This window comes from Musca domestica, unplaced genomic scaffold (assembly GCF_030504385.1).
Source record: "Musca domestica strain aabys unplaced genomic scaffold, Musca_domestica.polishedcontigs.V.1.1 12, whole genome shotgun sequence".
Classification (NCBI taxonomy): domain Eukaryota; kingdom Metazoa; phylum Arthropoda; class Insecta; order Diptera; family Muscidae; genus Musca; species Musca domestica.
The window spans coordinates 6865980-6888530 of NW_026712155.1; the positions used below are offsets into that span (position 1 = coordinate 6865980).

Genomic DNA, 22551 nt, shown 5'->3' on the forward strand with positions numbered 1-22551 from the left:
ATTATGGCCTTCAAAAGGCCAATGAAACCGCTACACGCTGCCCGAATGTTGCTCTGCGGTATTTTGGCCCATTCCCGCCGAAGCGCTTGCTTGAGGTGATCGAAACTTTGGTATTTTTTAGTGCCAACCTTGCTTTCCAAAATACTCCAAACACAATAGTCCATCGAATTGGTATCCGGAGATTTTGGTGGTCATTGAGCACTGGAAATGAAGCGAGGAACCTCATTTTGTAACCATTCTTGGGTGGCGCGTGCTGAGTGCAATGGTGATGAGTCCTGTTGGAATGTCCAAGGTCTGTGGCCAAAATGTTTGTGTGCCCAAGGCTTTATTACACCCTCCAGAATATTTTCGCGATAATATTTGGCATTTATTCTGATGCCACTATCGATTAATACTAGCAGAGAGCGACCATCGGCTGTTATCGCGGTCCACACCATCACAATGGCCTGTGATTGAGTTCTGGTGGCCAACCGAAGCTGCATATTTTCAGCTGACCTCTTTGGCAAGTAAACACGATCATTTTGTTTGTTTACAAAGTGCTGTACAACGAATGTTTTCTCATCGAAGGAAACCAAATTCGGCAGTTCCCCACTTTCGGCCAAGCGGAGCAACTCTTTAGCTTTTTTGAGTCTATTTTCTTTCTGTTGCGGTGTAGGTTCTTGCACTTCTTGGAATTTCAATGGCTTTACCTCGAGCTCATTTTCCAAAATTTGCTGAATTGAATATGTTCGATATGTTCAGCTCACGAGCCATTTTTCAGCCACTGCGAAGCGGGTTTCGATCAAGTCGCTTCTGTACTTTTCGAACCATTTCTGCTGATGTTGCTGTTTTCTTCCCGCCACTTCCTTGACGTCGGGCTACGCTACCAGTATCACGTTAACGAGCGATGGTACGAGACACAAAATATTTATTCACATTTAAATTCTGGAGTGCTCTAACGATAGCCACTTGTGGCTTTCCAGCCAAATATAAAGAAATCACACTATCACGCTTGAATTCCATCATGAATAACTTTTTTTCTGGAAATTTCCCACCAAAACGCTTTGGCAGGCTTGTGAGCAATATGATGAGCTGTCACTGGAATAATTTTAACAGCGTAATAATTTTAATTTTAACGGACGAGTGGCTTAGAAATTACAGCACCCTGTACTAAGTGGTACTAAATTTGCTATTGGGTGAAGGGATAAGCCTGGAATCATCAAATTTCATATTGAGGTCCCTGCTGCTATCTGGAATTCTTTTGTGAAGAGAGTAGATATCGGGCTACTCCTTGTGGTTCCTCGCCCACAAATCTTCAACATTTCGAGTAACCAATGCCTTCATAAAAAGCAAAAGAAGCATCCATTACTCTTCAAATTCCACAAATCCCAATATTGCCACTATCACAAGATCTCTTGTGAATAGGGAACTTATTGGCTCACTCCTTCTGGTAGCTGACCCACGAAATTTTAATCAATAATAAAATAAAATTAGAAATAAAATTTCGATCTTATTTATATTTTCCACATCCCAAAATTTTCAGTATTAGATTAAGTTGAATACTTCGGTCCACTGTATCTAATACCTAGCGCACATTTCAACATTTTCCAAAAATTATCACATATCTCACACAAAGAAAGTAGTCAATATAGTCCAAAATCTGGCATTCATATCAGACTTATGTCAAATTCGAAATGAACAATATCTACCCATTCCTTTGGCTGAGGGTATATGTTTGACGGCAAAACCGGCTGATACTTTTAAACTTGTTTGTTAAATGTAGGGATCGACATCCTGGACATTTTAAAGCACCTACATTTGTCTATTACGCAAAACTTCACCTTTTTAACTTTTTTTAGTTCCCAACTATAATTGCAAATTTTAACATTCCCAACAAAACTAATTAAAAACTCTAAAAAGCAGCAATTGATATTCAAGCATTGACAGATGGGTAAATATTCTTTATTTGAAATCTAATTTTCATTTCAGCTGTTCCATTTCGATGTTGTAAAAATAAGGGAAAACGGAAGAAAATTAATAAAGATATTTAATAACTTTTATATTTATTTTCTTCTTAACTGCTACTGTCGCGGCACTTTAAATAATACCCTCAGACATTGGGCGCCACACCAACGAAAGAAGAATAAGTCGCAACAAAAAAACAAAAAACGATAATGATGACAAAAACTTTTTAATCTCTCTCATAATCAGAAGACATCATTCATTTCGGCAAACAACAGAGAGAAAAAACAGCTTAAAAATAAATTTTTTCCTTTTTCTTTCTTGCTCTTAGGAAATAACATTTTAAGTAGGTAAAAACCCATCACCGCCCACTGCCATATTTTTCAAATGAGGAAGAAGAAGGCAAAGAACAACGAGAAAACTAAGTTCCAGTAAAAGGACCACTCTCTTAGAGCGGCCTGGGGGGAGGTGGAAGAGATGTAAGGAGGCAGGAATCATTGCTTGCCATCATAAATTACAAAGGCACAAGGTGACAATAATCACATTAGAAAAGTATAAAGGAACGCTTTGCAAACAACTTAAGGGTGGAGACACTTTGGCCAAGGACTGTCAGTGTTTTTGTTTTCCTTCACATAAATGTCTATATACTCATTTTGACATACATAAATACATAGTAAATAAAATGCTGGCTATTGAGATTATTAGGGTGGCCGAATCCAAAGGAAAAATAAGTTCCTTTAAGTCCTTAGGAATAAACATTTGGAAAAAAATAAGTATATCTTAGAGAGAGCTAGATTGAGTTTCATATCGAATTTTGGAAGTATTTGTAGTATTTGAATTTTTAAATGTTTATTGAACATTTTATCGACGAGTAAATAAGAGACCATTTCCCATATGGCCGTTATACCAACAAGTGGGTTATTGGCGACTTCTGTCTTTGCTGGGAACTTCAAATGTTAAATCAGTTTAATCTTTTTCCCAAAACTCCTTATTAATGTTGAAATTTATCAAATTGAAGTCTGACAAGTGAAAAAGTATCAGCCGGTTCTGCCAATGTTCGATTATTTAAATATATTTTGACTTCTGTTATGATTATTCAAATTGTTGACCATCTAGGGAGTAGGTTTCAAAGGAATGGGCCAATATTGTCCATTTCGTATCGGACCTAGAAAATATAATATAAATATAAATAAATATTCACTTTATATGGGCTATGTGATAATTTTGAAAAAATGTTAAAATGTGTGTCAGGTACCAGATATAGTCGACCGAAGTATTCCATTTTCATACTACACCTAAGACAGATAAAAATATTGGTATGGGAAAAAATTACAAGGAAATCGAACATTTATATTAAATTTTATGCGAAATCATAAATTTCATGTTAAGCACAGTATTCTGGTATGTAGATATGTGTAGATATAAGAAGTTGTAACGAATCGCTGACTTTTTTCGCTGTTATGACAGAAAAAGGTATTGAAAATTGGGACCCTTAAAGGGCGAGGGACCAGAAGGGGTTCGCAGATATGTATCATATTCATATTTGCAAAAATGTTTGTGTGTGTGAAATTTGAAGAGAGTTCGATGCTTATTTCGCTTTCTTTGAGCGTTTTGTTTTTTTTTTTTTAATCTTGAACCATATGTGGGAAAGGTACCAGAAGAAATGGTTCGATCTTACCATTTTTATAACAAATCTTGTGTTGATCTTGAGATGTGCCAAGTCAGAATGGAATCGGATGTTAATTTCGCGTTTTATAGGCTGCATAATTATGAAAAATATTGACCCTTTGTGGGGGAGGTACTTCATGGAGTGGACCGATATTGTCCATTTTCGCACCTGACCTAGCACACATGGAAATTATTTGCTAAATTGTAACAAAATCGGATTATCCTTTCTTTTTCTGTGCAGTAAAATATTCTTTTTTTTTTTTTTGAAATGTTGACTTTTTGTGGGAGAGGTACCAGAAGCAGTGGACCGATATTGCCCATCTCTAAACTCGCTTTAAGTTTCATAATAATATTACGATGTTCCCAGTTGGGAAAAAATCGGATATTCCCTTTGAGAGTTATCATGCGTACCAGCCAGACAAACAGAAGGACGGACTTTGCTAGATCAACTCCATGTGTCCTGAAACGGATTTGGTCCAAGGAGACCTGGGGTCTGAAACCGTTATTGCGATGGAATACGTTTTTGCCGTATCAAATGATAATTTCAGACTGCTGTCCTTTCTAAGCCATTCGTCCGACAGCTGTCCTTTTTAAGCCACTCGTCCGACAGCTGTTAAATTTATTCCCGCGACAGCTCATTATTTTGTTTACAAGCGTACAAAAGAATTTTGGTGAGAATTTTCCAGAAAAGAAGTTATTCGTGATGGAATTCAAGCGTGATAGTGTGATTTCTTTATATTTGGCTGGAAAACCACAAGTGGCTATCGTTAGAGCACTTCAGCATTTAAATGTGAATAAATCTTTTGTGTCTCGTACCATCGCTCGTTACCGTGATACTGGTAGCGTAGCCCGACGTCAAGGAAGTGTACGGAAGCAACAGCAACATCAGCAGAAATGGTTCGAAAAGTAAAAAAAGCGACTTAATCGAAACCCGCGTCGCAGTGGCCGAAAAATGGATCGTGAGCTGAACATATATTCCATTCGGCAAATATTGAAAATGAGCTCGGGGTAAAGCCATTGAAATTCCAAAAAGTGCAAGAACTTACATCGCAACAGAAAGAAAATAGACTCAAAAGAGCTAAAGAGTTGCTTCGCTTGGCCGAAAGTGGTGAACTGCCGAATATGGTTTTCTCCGATGAGAAAACATTCGTTGACTAGCAGTTTCAAAACAAACAATCAAAATCATCGTGTTTACTTGCCAAAGAGGTCAGCCGAAAATGTGCACCTTTGGTTGGCCACCAGAACTCAAGCGCCGGCCATGATGATGGTGTGGACCGCCATAATAGCCGATGGTCGCTCTCCGCTCGTATTAATCGACCGTGGCATCAGAATAAAAAATTATTATAAAAACATTATCGCGAAAATATTCTGGAGGGTGTATTAAAGCCTTTGGCACGCAAACATTTTAGCCGCAGACCTTGGACATTCCAACAGGACTCAGCACTCTCGCACTCAGCACGCGCCACCCAAGAATGGTTACAAAATGAGGTTCCTCGTTTCATTTCCAGCGCAAAATGGCCACCAAAATCTCCGGACACTTATCCGTGTCTGGACTATTTTGGAAAACAAGGTTGGCACTAAAACATACAAAAGTGTCGATCAACTCAAGCAAGCGCTTCGCCGGGAATGGCGCAAAATACCACAGAGCTACATTCGGGCAGCGTGTGACGTGTTTCATTGGCCGTTTGAAGGCCATAATTCGTGCCAAAGGTGACCAATTCGAACAAATCTAAACTTATTCTAAAATTTGATGCTATTTTCGACATTTTTGCTTTTATTAAATAAAATTAATAAAAAGTAAAAATTATGCCGTTTGACTTTGTTGTAATATTTTTTATCTCACCCTGGATATTAAAATTAACAAATTTTCATCTCGGGTCTTTTTCAGTTATTAAAAACTGTAAAAAGAACTCTTTAACAAGATGTTTTATGATTCTCCCTTATGGAACACAAATAATTAAGGACTGTCCTAAAGTGTTAAAGAAAAGAAGCATTTTATATACTTTAAAAACTAACTAAAAATGTAAAAATTTTAAATAATTGCTTCAATATATTATAGATAAACAAAGAAAATGATTTTGAAGTGTTCATCTACATTTGAAAACCACCTTCAAAATTACAGTAAATTATATTTAATATTGTAGTAAATATGCATTCGAAAGATTGGAAAGATTTTAATTTATTTAATATAATATTATGGTGTTCCGGATCCACCCTATGATACTGTTGTTTTCAACACAATAGTCCAGAGAAACATTAAGATCTAACACTCTTCTGGATTTGTATACTGTCATGTGTATCGTGGGAGTAAAAGATCTGCTTCGCATTAGGTGTTTTACTTTTCCTACCTTCTACAACAACACTAATTTCAATGGCCAGTCGACAACAAATATTCATCCTTATGCCTTCTAATGTACCCCAAAGAGATTTATAGCTACATATAATCCGACAGATTTTCTGTGTTACTTTTGTTGTTGTTGTTATTGTGAATATTGCCTTTGACAGAGATAAATTATAATCTTTAAAGCAAATTCTTATGAATGCAACCTTTGTTGTTGGCAAATGAGAGTAATGAATTCATTTCACTTACAGCAACACTCACAAGCCTCTTTCACTCACTTACTCACAAATCAAAACAATAATAGTAACAACAACACCAACTATCTCCCACACTCATTGAAAATCAATCGACAATTCAACTATTCCCCACATCGACGAATGTGAATGTTGTGTGTGGTGTCGTCTCCCCAACTTAATGAGTCTCTTTACAATAACAACAACAACAACAAAAAGAAATGAGTTATTTTATGAGGCCCCCAATTATCTCTCTTGTTTATGCTCTTTGGGCCACATTCAGCGCAAACGCCATAGAAACACACCTCCCGTGTTTTTTTTTTTTTTTTTTTTTTTTGTTAAATGTAGCAGATTATGGGTGTGCGAGTGTGTGTGCTGCGACGGAGAGCTCTTCTAGTCAGTTGGGCGAACCAGAAGAACAGCTGATTTGTGAAGAAAAACTGGTTTTGTTTTTGTTTATCATTTGGAAAAAAAAACACAACAACAACAATGTCGTTGGGTTTGTTGTTTACTTTATACAAAAAACAGCTGAGTTATTCCGATGGCTGGCTGGCTGGCTGGTTGGTTGCTCTGGCTGGTCTAACGCCGACATTGCTTGTGACAATGAGAAACTCAGAGTAATGTCGTTGACGTCCCGTCATACGGGTGTGTGCCACATGCATTGTGTGTTTGCGTGTGTATATGTGAATTTTACTACACAAGGCAAAAAAAGAGGAAGTCCGGTTGTTGGCGCTGCTGGTGGTGGCGATAGAGTGTTGGTTGCAATTTCTAGGTCTCCAATTTTAGAGAGTGAGCGCAACGCATTGAATGTAGTATCATGATTGGGATTGTTTTTTTTTTCTGTTCAATTGTTTATTTCTGAGTACGACGACTACTTAACGAACGGCCATGCTTTTTCCATCTCGGAGTCTAGCAGACACAGAGCTCTCAGAGTACACAGTACGTATTGTCATTGCTCGTAAATAAATTGTAGACGTCCTCAATTAGTTTACATTTTATGACGGCTCTTTTGCAGTTATTGTTGTTGTTGCTATTGTTGTTGGGTGTATTTTTTGCTAGAGAAACTCAATATTGCTTTTCTGGTATGTATGTATGTTGTGTGTGAGTGTGTGTGTGTACTGTAATGGCTGTTATGGCAACGACCTTCATGATTTTTCCCCTATGCACTACTCACTCAGCTCTCGATGTGTTCTTATTGTTGTTTCTCTTAGTAGTAATATCTTCAAAGGGGAAATAACTTTGAATGAGATGAAGAAAAAGCATAGATTTCTATGGCATCTTTGTGGTGGCCATGAAATGGGTTGTAAAAAAGAATTTAATAATTTTTCTGGAGAACTATGCTTTTCTGTGTAAGGAAGACTGTAAAGTGTGAACTATTGCGTTTAGGGATAAATTAATACGAAATTTGTTAAATTAATATGAAAACGTACTTAACCTCTATTTAATATTACGTAGAGCTCCTGCTTTATCTAAATGAGGACTTTTATTGATTTATTTGAATATCATTTTTTATTTTTTTTTTTAATTTTGATTTATTTATATGTCTTAAGCTTACAAGTTTCAATAGAAAATATTGCGATATGTGAAATTTAAACATAATCGGAAGCTTATTTTGAATAATATGAGCGTTTTGGTTATCAAAATTTTGACCGATTTGTGGATGATGTACCATAAGACGTGGATCCATATCTATCATCTTCACACCAGATCTTTTTTATTGGGATGTGAGACATTTGAGGAGAATTTTCGCAGCTGACATATGTAGCTCTGATACAAATATCGGGATTTACAAAGTTTGCACAAAATTAGATGATCCTTTCTAGTTTTAGACGGTAAATTACTTTTTGTGACAATTTTGTCCGTTTGTGGGTAAGGTCCAAGAGGAGTGGGCCTATGTCGCCCATATCCGAACTCGATCTAAGCCCTTCAGGTGCGCTCCAACCAGCCAGACGGACGGACTTCAAATGCCGTGATTTGGTCCAAAGAGACCCATTGTCGAAACCCGTTATTTCATGAGCCACGTTTTTGCCGTATCACTTGATATATACCCTCTGTAACCATATGGCTAAGGGTATAACATTTCACATTGAGCAATGGGAATACCCTATAAGCTCAAACTTTTCATATCGTAATATTATTATAAATCTTAGGTAAGGAGCGCATATGGACAATATTGTTTCACTCATTTCTGTCCCTTCCCAACGAATGATAGAAATTTTCTAATAATGACTCCTAAAAATAAAGAAATCAATGATCTATTTTCTTCAAGTTTTCACATGCCAATATTTTTGACCTTTCGAAGAAACATTCACGAAACTTAAAAACAGGTTATACAAATATCTCATACAAAACTAATGGAGGTACCCCATATAGTGGCCTGCGCAAATATATTTTTACAAAACTTTAGTTCGAGACCATTCTGAAAAAGATTGACCCACTGATTCTCGTCCCTCTCCCAAAAGTCTAAAACTTGAATGCTAATAACAACAAAATACATTCAACATTTGGAGGAAAAAATTCAAATTACAACTAACTCGATAGCAAATTTTGAGATATCCCGATCCCGTACTCATCATTAGAAACGCAAAACCACCAGCAAATTTGAAGATTATTTTAAGAAAACGGTTGTTATTTTTAGGGGTTATAGACAGAACTAAAGTTCGGCCACGCAGAACTTTTTATACCCTCCACCATTTGGAAGGGAGTTAAAAAATTTAAAATAAGTCCGAAAAACCCGTTTAAATGATGACTTTTATACGGGGCCTATACAAAGACGTGGACCTGCATAAGTAATATCTTGTCATATGCTGTAGTACCCTCTAAGATCTTCAAATACGAAATTTGAATCAATTCCGGCGATTACTGTTGCTAATATTATCAAAATGCCGAATAACGGGATGTACAATCATAAGGGGGCTATACGAAGACGTGGAACTGCATACGAAATTGTTTGTCATAGGCTGTACTACCCGTTACGAACCTTGAATATGAAATTTGATACAATTGCGATGAATAATGTCACTAAAATCAACAATATACCGAATATCGGGGTGTACCTTTACATGGGGGATATACGAAGACATGGACCAGCATACGGAACTTTTAAGCATAGGCTGTAGTACCCATTACAAACTTCGACTACGAAATTTAAAAAAATTCGGGTGAATGATGTTGCTAAAATCATCAGAATACCGAATATCGTAAGTTAATTTTATATGGATGTTATACGAAAACGTGGACCGATATGGCCCATTTAAGAACTTAACGTGCCTATTTGCAAAATACACATTTGCGCAAAATTTTAGTCTTCTATCTCAAAAGATAGCATGATTACAACACACAGACAGGCAGACAGGACATCGCTGAATCATCTTAGAATTTTCGCTGATCCAGAATATATCTATTATGAATATTGCTAGGAATGACAAAGCTAATATACCCTCCACAGAATGGTCAAGGGTATATTATACAAAAATAATATACATTGATCTAAATTTTATGAAGTTTTCTAACTCAACTACAATTTTTTTTTTTCAAATTTTATTGGCAGTGCCGTAGAATTCATGACTTAAAAATTAAAAATCTTAGATATAAGGCGATATATTTATATTGTTTCGTCTAAATTTACAAGTTTTGGAAAATGGGCCTCAATAAATAATGACAATCTTTAATATTCCACCTTACTTCTTTTATTCTATGACACTTTCAGTCAGCAATTTCTCTTCGAGATGTCATATTCAATTTTTTTGGCATAAATTTCGGTTAGGATAATAGATTTTCATACACTTTTAAATAATTTTACCTTTCACACCCCTTCCCTCATCCTGTATATATTTAATTCTAAAATAATTAATACCGACATATTTAAAAATTATAGCTTAACTTTTCTATACATTTTTATTTCCAGGAAAGAGATGACACTATTTTGTTTGAGCAAAATGTAGCGCAAACACGACGGAAATGAGCAAACCAATGACACTAATTCGTTGGAACGAACGAACGAACAAACGCATACAACAACAGCAGCAGCAATAAAGCCAATAAAAAAGTATAATATGAAAATTAAAGAGATATCCCCCCTCTCCGCCAGTACAAATTAGTATATGATCCCCCGAAAAAACATTAAACATAATGTGGGGGAAATCCCCATGCCGAATCGAATAATACCACACTGTTTTGCGAATTCTTTAGATGGAAATTAAATGGGCTTTTCATTCACTGCAATGCAAGCATAAACTCAGTTTTCGGAATGTTTGTTTGAAGTGCTAGAAAGAGAAGAATGCTAAACATATGATTTTGACACAACAAAAACAGCACAGCAGCAAACATTGTCTACGACAATTTACAACAGTCCAAAAAAAAATATATCAGCAACAACATCCATTTCCACTACCGGCAACATCGCTCAACAAATTCCGTACGAGTTGGAGCCGAGCTGATGGTTATTAGTGTGAACAACATGTGAATGTGTGTAGGTATGAGTTTTTTTTTTGTACCCTACAACTACTACGGCCAACAAACACCACTACTCGGCAACAACTACTTCCACTGGTGGCAGTGCTGCCCCGCTGCCGTTGCCTTTGCCACAATAACAAAAAGTAAGCCTAAAAATCTATACATTTAAAAGGAAATAAATTAAACTCAAATATAAAGATGGCCGCCGCCATGCACAATGGCTGGCTGGCTGGATGGCTGACTGGTTCGGGCTCTCATACACACAAACATACGAACACAATACAACTGTATGGCGGCGGTCTTTCAGATGAGAGTATTTGTTGCCGTTACTGTGTTTTTGTTGTATTTCCTCTTCGCATTGTTGTTGTCGTTGTTTGTATTATTGTTATTGTTACTTTTGTTACATAGGAATTAAAATATGGCCAACGAGTATGACAACAACAACAGCAGCAGCAACAACAAAAAGGGCACCACTAAAAACTAAATTCATTTGAAAGGAAAAACTAAGTCGAGAAAACCAACCACCCGAAATGCTCACTCACTGCACAAAGGGAAAAAGAGTCAACACTTGTATTTTCCTTGGAGAACGAGAGAGAGAGAGCGAGCAAGCGTAACGCAGTGAGAGAGTATGTGGCTGAGTTCTTGAATGAAATTCAAGAAAGGCTCACAATTTGTGTGACATTTTTGTGAGTGATAATCGACGCGAAAGAGATAGAGAGTCAAAAAGGATTACTGCTGTGAAGTAGAGAGAGTGTGTGCGGTAGAGAGAAATGTGTTTTGTTTTTGGGGGAAACATGCTAATTTAGCAGTTTTTAAGTTGTTTTGGCGATTTTTTTTAAACAGCACATTAAAAAGGAAGTTAGCTGTGATATGTTTGTCTCTCTGTTTGTAGTTCAGCGAAATGTTAATTTAAGGCTTACCAAGGGTCACATTAGTACCTTTACAGGGGACAAATAAACATTGTACTGTTTCTCAAAAAAAGTGGGAAATACTTTAAAACTGTTTATAGCTAAGTTATTTTCCGTCATGCTTTTACCATGGGTATCTTTGAGGTTTGTCCATAAGAATCCTTCAAATTTGGATTGAAAAATTGGTCTCCTGACAAAAAGATGATACTGATTAAACACATGGATATATGGAATGGATCCAATCTACCTCCAATCCGTCTGCGATACCCAGCTAACGATTTTGTTTCCGAAGGGCTCTGATTTTCAATTTGTTTCGAGATTTCTAATAATTTTTTTGTTTAATATGCCGATTTATCTCATTTTTTACTAGAAATTGGACTGATTTAGAAAATTTAGTGACCACGACCATATAACATTTGTAACGAAATCTGAAGGAATTCGGAATCAAAAACTTCAGAAGAGATTCGGATCGAATTCGAAATAAAATGTAAGCTAGGTATATACAGACGGATCAAAAATAAAATAAGGCACGGGAGCCGGAGTTTCCTGTGAGGAAATATTCTTAGAAATTGGATAGAAAGTGAAATGTTTTAGGTAGAGATCTTTGCTATATAGAATTTTTTAGGACTACGGAAGATGAAAAAACTGAACCGGTGATCATTTATGTAGAAAGTAAAGCGGTTCCTAAGGTTATTGACTCGTTTAAATCAAATCTGATGCAGTCCCGTATGTAGAAAATCTAATCTCTACTCTCCGGTTTTGCCGGGCAATGTACAGTGAACCCCGATGCTAGGTATAGAAATTGTGTAGAACCCAGTTTTATTCAATTTAACAAAAATGAACTTTGCGGATAAGAATAGAGTTATTAACTTTAACATCCGCCCAGGGAGCGAAGATGACCAGATTTATCACCCATTATGCAAAAGCTCTGCATTATTAAAGGAGAAACTACAAAATATGGTTGAATATTCGGCTCGTAATCTCTATGTGAGTTTTTAAACACAGATCCTATTGTCATCTATAACTTTGCAAAAAGGATATATTCGCTCTGGCGCCTTTAACCCAGCCCTAGTCCTTACCATTTTGAAGTAACGATATGATTCGGTCATTATAAAATTCTTACACCGTATATCGTGGTATTGGTACTAATAGTGGGTTATGTTATGGTACATTGCATTGTGTCGGTGGAGATTTGCTGTAATTTGGAAGTCTGGATAGAAAATACCAATACGAGAAATTTCAAATAAGTAGGTCATAGTTTTGGTTCATCACAAAATCCCCAAAATATTTAGAAAGAGAGAGAGATTTTTACAACATCTTCCAATCGAATCAAAGTTAATTCGGTTTTTGAGTTCCTAGATATTTATGCATTTGAGGAGATAGGAAGTCTTGGAAATGGTAAAAAAGAGAGCTTCCACTCCTCTACGTTACCCCAAATTGTGCCTAGAAAATCAACCTACATCAGGCCACTTGAGTTGAAAAATGTATAAAATCTACCGGTACCATTATGGGGGCCTATACGAATTAGCTAGCATAGGTTTTCAAATTCTGAATGTGTATAATAATCAGGAGTCGAAACTCCGAATTATACTCATACTCAATTACAGCTCAAAATTTCAAATTTTACACTATTTGATTTTAAAATAGATTTTGAACTTAAATTTTCTACAGCCTCCGTTGAAATTTGAATGACAGATTAAATGGGGGAATGTTACGAATTTTGATATCTGAAAATATGAATATACACACCACGCACGTAATTCGGATATATGGAGGTGTTACAAATGGTCTTAATAATACACCGTCGTTTTTAACAAAATTAGTTAACTATTTATTTATTTTGTATCGTGTGGCCACCAAAGACGTCTTTTGGATTATCTCCTTTAAGCTGTCTTAGTTAGTTTTGATAGCTTTTTTCTTATTCAAGTGATTCTTAGTAGCGTTATGCTTCCCTATTTTCATTGGGAGAAATTTGTTTGAATATTTATTTCACACCTTATCTCTACTTCAGTATATCCTTTTTGGCGTTTTTTTCCTCCCCCCAAGTATTTTACATGAAAAAATACAGGATCATATGACAACATTGCTATTAAGTAATATCTTCTCTCATAGAGACGCAGCGAACAAGAGAAGAGCACATTTGATGAGGGGCTTGTAATTAACCGTAAACTCAATGTGTGTAAAAATGAGTTGAATTGCTGCTGTTGTTGTTACTGCCAGCGCACATTGCAATTGGTTACCAACACCAAGGTACTCTGGCTCTCTCTCCAGGGAAAGAGATTAGTTTTGTGTGTCAACGCTGCAATTGGTCGGCGCTTAGGTAGAGCATACCACCATAGACAAATGAAAATATAGACAACGAAATGCTCTCACCGTTTATCTTCGAAAAAAATCGAATCAGCAGATGTCGCCTATATCGTTTCAGGGGTTTGAGTGGGAATATTGAAGTCACTCAATTATAAAACGTTAAAAATAACAAAAACTGTAGGATATTTGTCAGTTGAAAATTATTTCATAATAAAAGAAATGTGAAAAGTACGTGATGACATCGAAAAATATGGGAATATTCCAGTGAAATTCTTGAAAAACGATAAAATGTGTTTTCGAAGTCGAGTGACTTGAACGCGTAAATGAGCATGTTGACTATGCAAAACATGATGAGAGCCACCTGGAAAAAAAGACCAAACTAACTTTTCGTTGTCTATATCTTAATTTGTCTATGATACCACTCTCTGAGAGTTTCCCTTTCAATGGGGGGTCACTAATTGAGTGGTTTTGTTGTTGCACTGGGTGGTTTTCAGCCGCAATGACAAAAACAGCTGTTTTGTTGAGACACACAAAAACGCTCAAATGTTGTTCTAGGTAACGGCTGCAGAAAAACATATGATTATCGGTCGGGGCGCATTGAGAGCAGTATCAGACAATACAACTGAGAGACCCTTTGTTTGGGGGATTTTCTTCGTCAACGCCGCCATTCATGGCACATGGAGAGCTAAAAAAAAAAACAGGTAAAGAACGTGTGGTGTGTGTGTGCGAACAAACAAAATTTCATATGCTGTAAATGTTTGACGTTGACAGCTCAGTCAGTTGAGAGAGCTCGTACGATAAAGACGCCTTTACGTTTGTTAGAACGATAACAAGACGCCGTAAATTACAAGAAGATAAGAAACAGTTATGAAATATTTAACTATTTCCCATAAACAATAATAGCAACAACAACGCGAAGAGCTCGAAACAGAAACGCGTTAAATTTCTACCATAACAAAATAATAAATTATTTTTATATCTGTGACAAACAACAAGAATCCCAAAAAAAAAAAAGAAAAACAAATTCATTTGACAACTAATTGTGATATTTAAAAAAAAGAAAGAAATTGATAAAAAAATACAACAAATTTGGAAAATCCCAAAACACATCCAGAAGCAAGGAAAAATCAAGTCAAGACCTTAAAAAGCGTCTTAAAAAAATTAGTGAAAATTACAAAGAAATAAAAAAAGAAACAAAACAGTTGTTTTTTTCTGTGAGAGAGCCAACAAGAAGAGCGAGAGAGAAACATATAATTGTGTGTGTGTCAGTTAATTGAGTTAATTGAAAAAATCACTCAAGAGAGCAACAAACTACTCATTTGCCTTGAGTGAAACTTACACAGTGCGCGAGCGAAACAGAGAGAGTTGCGCACATGCTCATGAGAATTGCCTAAAACTCTCATCGGTCCGAAAAACTGCTCTCGCCAAGTGAGCCGCAATCATCTCAGCAACGCCATCACAACGCAATTTTATGTTAAACGCTTACAACGTAACGCATTCGAAGCAATTTAACGTCTCTGTTTCTTCGACTGCTCCATAACGTTAAAGCTGCTCGTGGTAAACGGACGGACAATAATTACCGTAATTTGTAAAAAAAAAACAGACACAAGAACTAATCTCAGCAAAAGAAAACGCCCGTTCAGAAGTTTGAACCCAAAAAAAGAAACACTGAAACCAACTACATTTCTGCCGTCGCGTCGTCTCTGTAAAGCAGCTTCTTTTGTAAATTTCAAAAAAAAAAAAAACAAAACTAAATTCTTAAGACTGAATTCATAACAAAAAATAAAAAAAAAATAAAATTATAAAAAAATTCCCTAATTTTTTATAATAATAACAAAAAAAAAAAAAAACAACAACCATAATATAAAGACTGATTAAAACTATATTAAACAAAAACAAGAAAAAATAACCAATACAACAACAAAACAAAATATAATTTAAAATACGGGTCTAATACAAGCAAACAACAACAAGGAGAAGTAATAAAACAACAGCAACAACAACAAATTCACATAGAATACCTGCTAAATAAAAGAAAGAATAAAAATAGAAAAAAATCAAGTTACATATTTTACACTTTCATGGATTAACGTTCCTGCTACTACGACAACAACAAAAACAACAACAAATTTAATCAATATTATTATTCAACAATAAAACAAAATTTAAAAAAAAAAATAATAACAAATCATAATAATCCGCCTATTAACCAATAAAAAAAATAGCAAAGCCTATATATATAATAGCCCTGTGGATTACCTATATTATATATATAAAATTTGTTCAATAACACAACAACAACTACTACAACAACAACTATCAACAAAAAAATTACAAAAGCTTGGATTACCAGTGCCAATTTGTTAATAAAAAAGAAGTATCACAAGAAAACATAAAAAAATACATCCTCCTACTCCACCTCCTCCTATTCCAAAAAAAGAGAATAACAAAAACAAAAGAAAATATATATCACTAAATATGTTTTGAAACATAAAATGAATTAAGTGTAACTCAAGTGTCAGTGTTAAATGTCCACTATCACCAGCGATTCGCTAAAAACGCTGTGAGCTCTTTACCAATTTGACAAGCTACCCTTGTTCCTAGGAAGGGGTTACCCGTCATTTTTGTCAGCTCATCGTAGCAGCAGCAGCAGCTTTACCAGCCAGCAACATGACTATGGCCGCCTGTTATGCCAATTATGACATGGCCTCCCTGGCCTCTCATAGCTTGGCCCAGACACAAACCGCCGCCCTGATGCACCAGCATCATGGCCAGCACCACAGTCAGCAGCAGCAGCAGCAACACCTGTATCAGCAAAACACCTCCTCAGCGCATCATAATACCCACAGTCATTACTCACACAATGCCTCAACGGCAGCCCGGATGTCAACGATGGCGGCGTCGGCCCAACAAAGTAGTGTCGCTGCCGCCGCCGTTAATTCGATCACCTCCGCCATTGCCTCCTCCTCATCTGCATCAGCGTTAGCCAACGCTACTGCCAGCCAACAACAGCAACAGCAACGTAACCAAAATGCCTCCAACTCTGCCACAGCAGGATCAGCCACACCCGCATCAGTATCAGCCTCAACACCCGCCTCACAACAAACACCACACAACAGTGCGTCCACGACGTCAACGGCCAAAGACTACTCCATACCCCTGCATGTGGACTGCAGTGTGGAATACGAGCTGCCCAATCAGCCCAAGCCGCCAGCGGGGCAACGGGTTGAGCCCCTGCTGATGATACATCCCTGTTTTTTCCGTAAAATTGAATCGCAGAGGCGTAGTCCTTTTGTGAATAACATGCCCACGGCGGCAGCAGCCCGTAGCACAGCGGCTGCAGCTGCGGCCCTAACACACTCCAGCTCCCAGAATTCAGTGGTGACGTCGTCCTCACGGCGGGCCAGACAAACTCAGGTTATACAGCAACAGCAGCAGCAACAACATCACCAACAACAACAGCAGCAGCAACAACAACAGCACCAGCAACGCCAGGCTGTCCAGGCTGCCCAACAGTATCAGCAACACTTGCAACAGCAACAACTCAGGCATAGTCAACAATCTCAGCAACAACAACAGATGTCACAAATGTCACAGCAGGCCCACTACCCGGTGGTGGTCAGCCATCAGCAACAACAACAGCAGCAACATCACCAGCAAACCTCCAGTAATGCCAGCAATGCCTCCTCGTATCTACGTTCCACACAAAGGGCAACATCGGTGGCCCAACAGCAACAGCAAAGATCAAGCCAAAGTCACCTTTTAGTACAACAGCAACAACAACAACAGCAGCAGCAGCAGGCCTCAAGTCAATGGGATCATTTGCTGCCCAATTGCCCAATTTCTGCCCGCAGCTCCATGACGCCAGCCCATTTGAATTATGCCCAACAAAGTTCCGGAAAAATGCAGAATGCTGTTGCAGCTGCCGCCGGCAACAATGTTGGCAAGCGTGATGCCATGATTTCGGGTAGCGGCATATATGGAGCCGCCAGTAAACAACAGCAACAACAACAACTGAACATGGGCTCTCTGTGGAGTACCGGAGATACGGCATCAGTGGCCGCCACCGTTGCCTCCAGCAACTCAGCCAATGTTAATCTTATGATGGACCGCAGTCCAATGGCCACAGTTCCTAGCAATTATCAGGCTGGTCCTGAGGCAACGCCTCAACTCAACAACAGCAACCAAAGTTCAGCAAATGCACGCCATTATGGCTCAACAATTGTGCCCAATTCCCAGCAAAGCCACACCTCGGCCGCAGCAGCAGCGGCGGCGGCGGCAGCAGCTGCTGCAGCCATGAGCTCACATCACCAACAACAGCAGCAACAACAGCAACATCACTCCCAGCACAGCCAACAGCAACATAGCCAGCTGCAACAACAGCAACACTACTCGGAAAAGATCAGTGGCAAATATCGGCAATACCTCAGATCTCAGCGCATGCATCCATATTTGGCCGCCACCTCAAGTGCCGCTGCTGTGGCAGCTGCGAATTTGCAACAGACATTTCCCCAATTCACGGCCGCCACAGCGGCTGCGGCAGCTGTGGCCGCAACACCATCATTCCAGCATTTGCAACAAATCTCCTGTTATAATGTGTGATAAAACTGAGCGCCAGAGCCGACGCCGCCGCCGCCTGGTAGGATGTTGACGATGACTACGACGAAGCCGTTTTCGGATGATATAGGCTAATGTTAATGCTACTACTCCACCTCCGCACTCCCACTCCTCCTTCGCCACACATGTCTTTAAGTTATTCAAACGAAATATGAATCCAAAGAATGAAAAGATTGTTTTTTTTTTTAATAAATATTATTCGCAACTCTCTAAGATAAGGCAGCAGCAGCATAAGTGATATCAAATGTAACGAGAAGATGGTACGGAAGGATCTATCCAGAAGCTGGGATCAAGGAATGAATGGCATTGCAAGGCATTTGGTTGAGGCATTAGACAATGGCATTTAATCCGACTGTGAAAACATCTGGGGGAAAAGTTCTTAGAAAGGCTGTACATATTATTATATATATCTTTAATGTATAAGGAAAAAAGCTTTACTTAGTAAAAAAAAACCTAAAAAACACAACAACAACAAAAAAACTCCCCTCTTTAAACTTGAATACAAAAAACAACAAAAAAGACTCAACTTTTCCCCTCTCATCATACATGTCCACAACCATGGAAGCAGTTAAATGCCGACGGAAAAATGCCAAAGTGCTGAGACAATGGAAGCCTAGCCTAGTAGAGACGTAGCCCCGTAGCGGCTGAAATTTGAATTTAATTGTTTTTGTTGCTTTTAAGGCGTTATTGGTGTTGTTGCAACTTTTGAAGATCCTGCAGATGACGATGACAGCAAGTAAGCCAGCAGTAAGATGCCGCCGTCTACATTATCATGTCTAGCAGAAAAATATTAACAAACAAAAAATTGAAGCCAAACAATCCCCCCCTCTCCCCTCGAAATTTCAAGTGGCATTATTGTGATTTTATTTGTACAAATTATAAAATGTTTAATTATTATAATTATTTTTTATTTTTTGTAAACTAAAAAATATTTTCCTCTTAGTTTTTTTAAATGGAATTCTGTTAATGTTTAAATTTTCTAAATTTAAAGTAGAAAAAAAAGCAAATTAAAATTATCCTAAAAAAATTTAAACAAAAATCTATGCTGATTGTTATGGAAAGAGAAAGAAAACAAAAATATAAATTTTACTTTAAATAAATTTCAAAAAAATATTTAAGATCTAAAAAATACATACATATTTTTTATTTTGAAAACCACCTACCCCCCTGTCCCCTCCAGAAAATATGAAAAAATAATTGGAAACTTATTCCTAACAACCATAAACAACACAACATGTTAGCCACAAAATAATGCTGTTGGAAAATTCAAAGTTAATGCTTAAAAAAACCGAAAAAAATTAAGAAAAAAATCAAAAAAATTACAAGGCAAACGAACATATATAAATATTATTATAAAACAAGGTAAAAAAAGTAATTATTTGTAAATCTATGGAATTAGTTTACAACATAAAGAAAAACTTAATAATAATAATATGGAAAATATGAAGGTAAAACAAAACAATACAAATTAATAATAATAATTATTTAAGCATAACAATAAAACAATTAGACCGACTCAAAGATAGCTACAAAATTAATTAACAAAAAATTAAAAAAAAGAAAAAAATGCATGCAACAACCCAAAAAGACATAGACAGGCAAAAAGGCAACAAACAACATCAATAACAACAACAACAAAATATATATAAAAATATATATTTAAAAAAAAAAAAAAAACAAAAGAAAATACAAACAGAACATAAACAAACGTAAAACAAAACGTATGGTAGTGATATTTGTTATAAAATAATTCATTTTTTAGTAATTAATTTAATTTAAAACAAAACAAAACCAAGAAAAAAACAATAAAAATTATAATAATGATAATGATATATAAAATAAAAAAAACCCTAAACTATATATTATATATTAATAATTATAATACAAACTATAAGTATAACAACAACAAATTATGAAATTGTAACCCCTCTATCCACCCCCTCGCCCATCAAAAACCCTTGAAAATTAGAAATCAAAATTCCATAATCATAGTTTCCCTTTCCTGTCCCTTAAATATTGTAAAATAGCCTAAACTAACCCACCACCTTAACTTATATATCCCCTACTCCTTTCACTCCCAACACCCAACACAAAACTCTCTATCAAGCTCTCTGTAAACCTTAAACAAGTTTTTTGGCATCATTGTATCTCTTAACACAAAGAAAACAAAAATAACATCTCTAAATTATTATACCTATCCCCCCCCTCACTCCACTCAAAACAAAAAAGAGAACTATAATGGAAGAAAATTATTGCAAAATACAAAAAAAAAAAACAACAAAATCCATTAGCATGAAAAGAATACAATACAAAACCAATTATAAGTAAAACAGACAAAAAAAAAAAAACAAGAATAGCAAAAAAAAAGAAGAACAACAACAACATGAATGCATAACAAGAGAAAGCAAAGAATGCAAAAAAAGAAAAGGATTGAGAGTAAATAAAAAGAAAATAATGTTACATTTGTCATAGACGGCCTGGAGAGTGGTAGACCCAAGTCGACCCTCTGCTGACGATCCTATGGACAAAACAAACAAAAAATGTTACCAAAAATTAAATCTTTAATTGTGTTTTTATTTCCTGTTTCGTCGTATTGTTTGGGGGTCTGGTGCGGGTTATGTAAATGTGTGTGTGGTTTTTTGCTTTTGATCTGGGCTAGGGAATATAAACATTTACTTCCGCTATGAGAATAGATTTCCGTCGTTGTTTAGATTTCCGCCGGCATAGCAACATACAGTTGTGGCGCTCGGTGTTTGCTTGCCGTCGGCAAATGCATTTTCTTTGTTGCTTCATGTGTGGTTTATTTAAAAATGTAAGTGCATGTATGTTTGAAGCCTTAAACATTTTTGCCGACGCTGAAAATTCTGTTTAATGCACTTTTTCGAATTGAAGATATTTTGGACTGAAAATACTGGGTTTCAATCAAATTTATGTACTTGTAGGAAAGTGAGGCATACCTTCTCCCTTCCAGGCTTTTCTCTTGGGTGCGTTGGAGTAAATAAAATAAAAATAATAATAAATATAATTAATAATTGATAATTAATAGTAAAAAGGTTTTTATTTTTAATCTACAAAAGAAGTACTTTAAATGGCTCACTGGACTATTATGACTCCGTTTTATCGCTTACAGGAAAAAAATGTTCCTCAGCCTGACCAATCTAGAAAACATTATGGTTTTTCCCACGACATTAGAGTCTACGATATGAAACGACATGGCCCAGTCTTGGAAAAAAGTTTTTTGCACTGAGATTTTCTGTTGAGTTATACTTATAAAAATATTCGAAATATAGTATTAAGAGGACAACTGAAAGCCATAAGAACAAAACAAAAAAACATGTAAAAGTCAGTTAAGCTTGGCCGACCCACACTCCACCTTAACCTTTGAAAAAGAACCCAATACACAATGGGTGCCTTTCCAGTAAAATTGACAGTATTGACAGTATCGGTTTCCTGCTATAGTAATTTTTATCTTATGCGAGTATCAAATACCAAATAAAAGAAATCTGTTAAAAATTTGTCTAAAATCACCGAAATATCAAATATTCGAAGGTACCGCCTTAGAAGTGATAAAACAAATAATGAACTTATTACATCAGTTTTCTGCCAAAAGAAGATTGAACTCATTACAAATTTTTTATAACGAATTAAAAACTATTTCCTTGAAAAATTTAGCGAAACTCAGTAGAATACCGAATATCGAGAAGAACCGAAATATGGGAGCTATAAGAAAACGAGAACCTATGTATGTAGACTATGATTTGCCATGAACACTATGAACCAATTCTAAGCAATTCCGTTAGAAAATGATTTTTAAAACATCAGAACACTCAAACAAAATTTGGGAGAAACAAATATTGGGAGTTACTGTTATATGAAGGCTATAAGAAAACGTGGACCTATATAGACAATTTTCTGCCAGAGGAGGTAGACTCCGTTAAAAACTTTAGGTGGATTTTGAACAAGTCGTCAAAATACCGAATATCCGTATATTACTGTTATATGGGGTCTATACGAAAACGTCGATCGAACTGCCTACTGCCGAAATACACTTGTATACTTCTACTTTATTTCATTCGAAAGA

General features: G+C 36.5%; 1 protein-coding gene across 1 annotated transcript in view; it reads left to right on the forward strand.

Annotated features, from left to right (window-relative positions):
* The window catches only part of LOC101893045 (centrosomal and chromosomal factor), a 266728-nt gene extending 245700 nt beyond the window's left edge, over positions 1-21028 (forward strand). The window contains exons 3-4 of the mRNA XM_005190644.4: positions 10091-10658; positions 14409-21028. Of these exons, the coding sequence (XP_005190701.1) occupies positions 16524-18455 (1932 nt within the window). The 5' untranslated portion in view covers positions 10091-10658; positions 14409-16523 and the 3' untranslated portion in view covers positions 18456-21028. The remainder of the gene's footprint in view (positions 1-10090; positions 10659-14408) is intronic.
* Positions 21029-22551: the final 1523 nt, after the last annotated feature.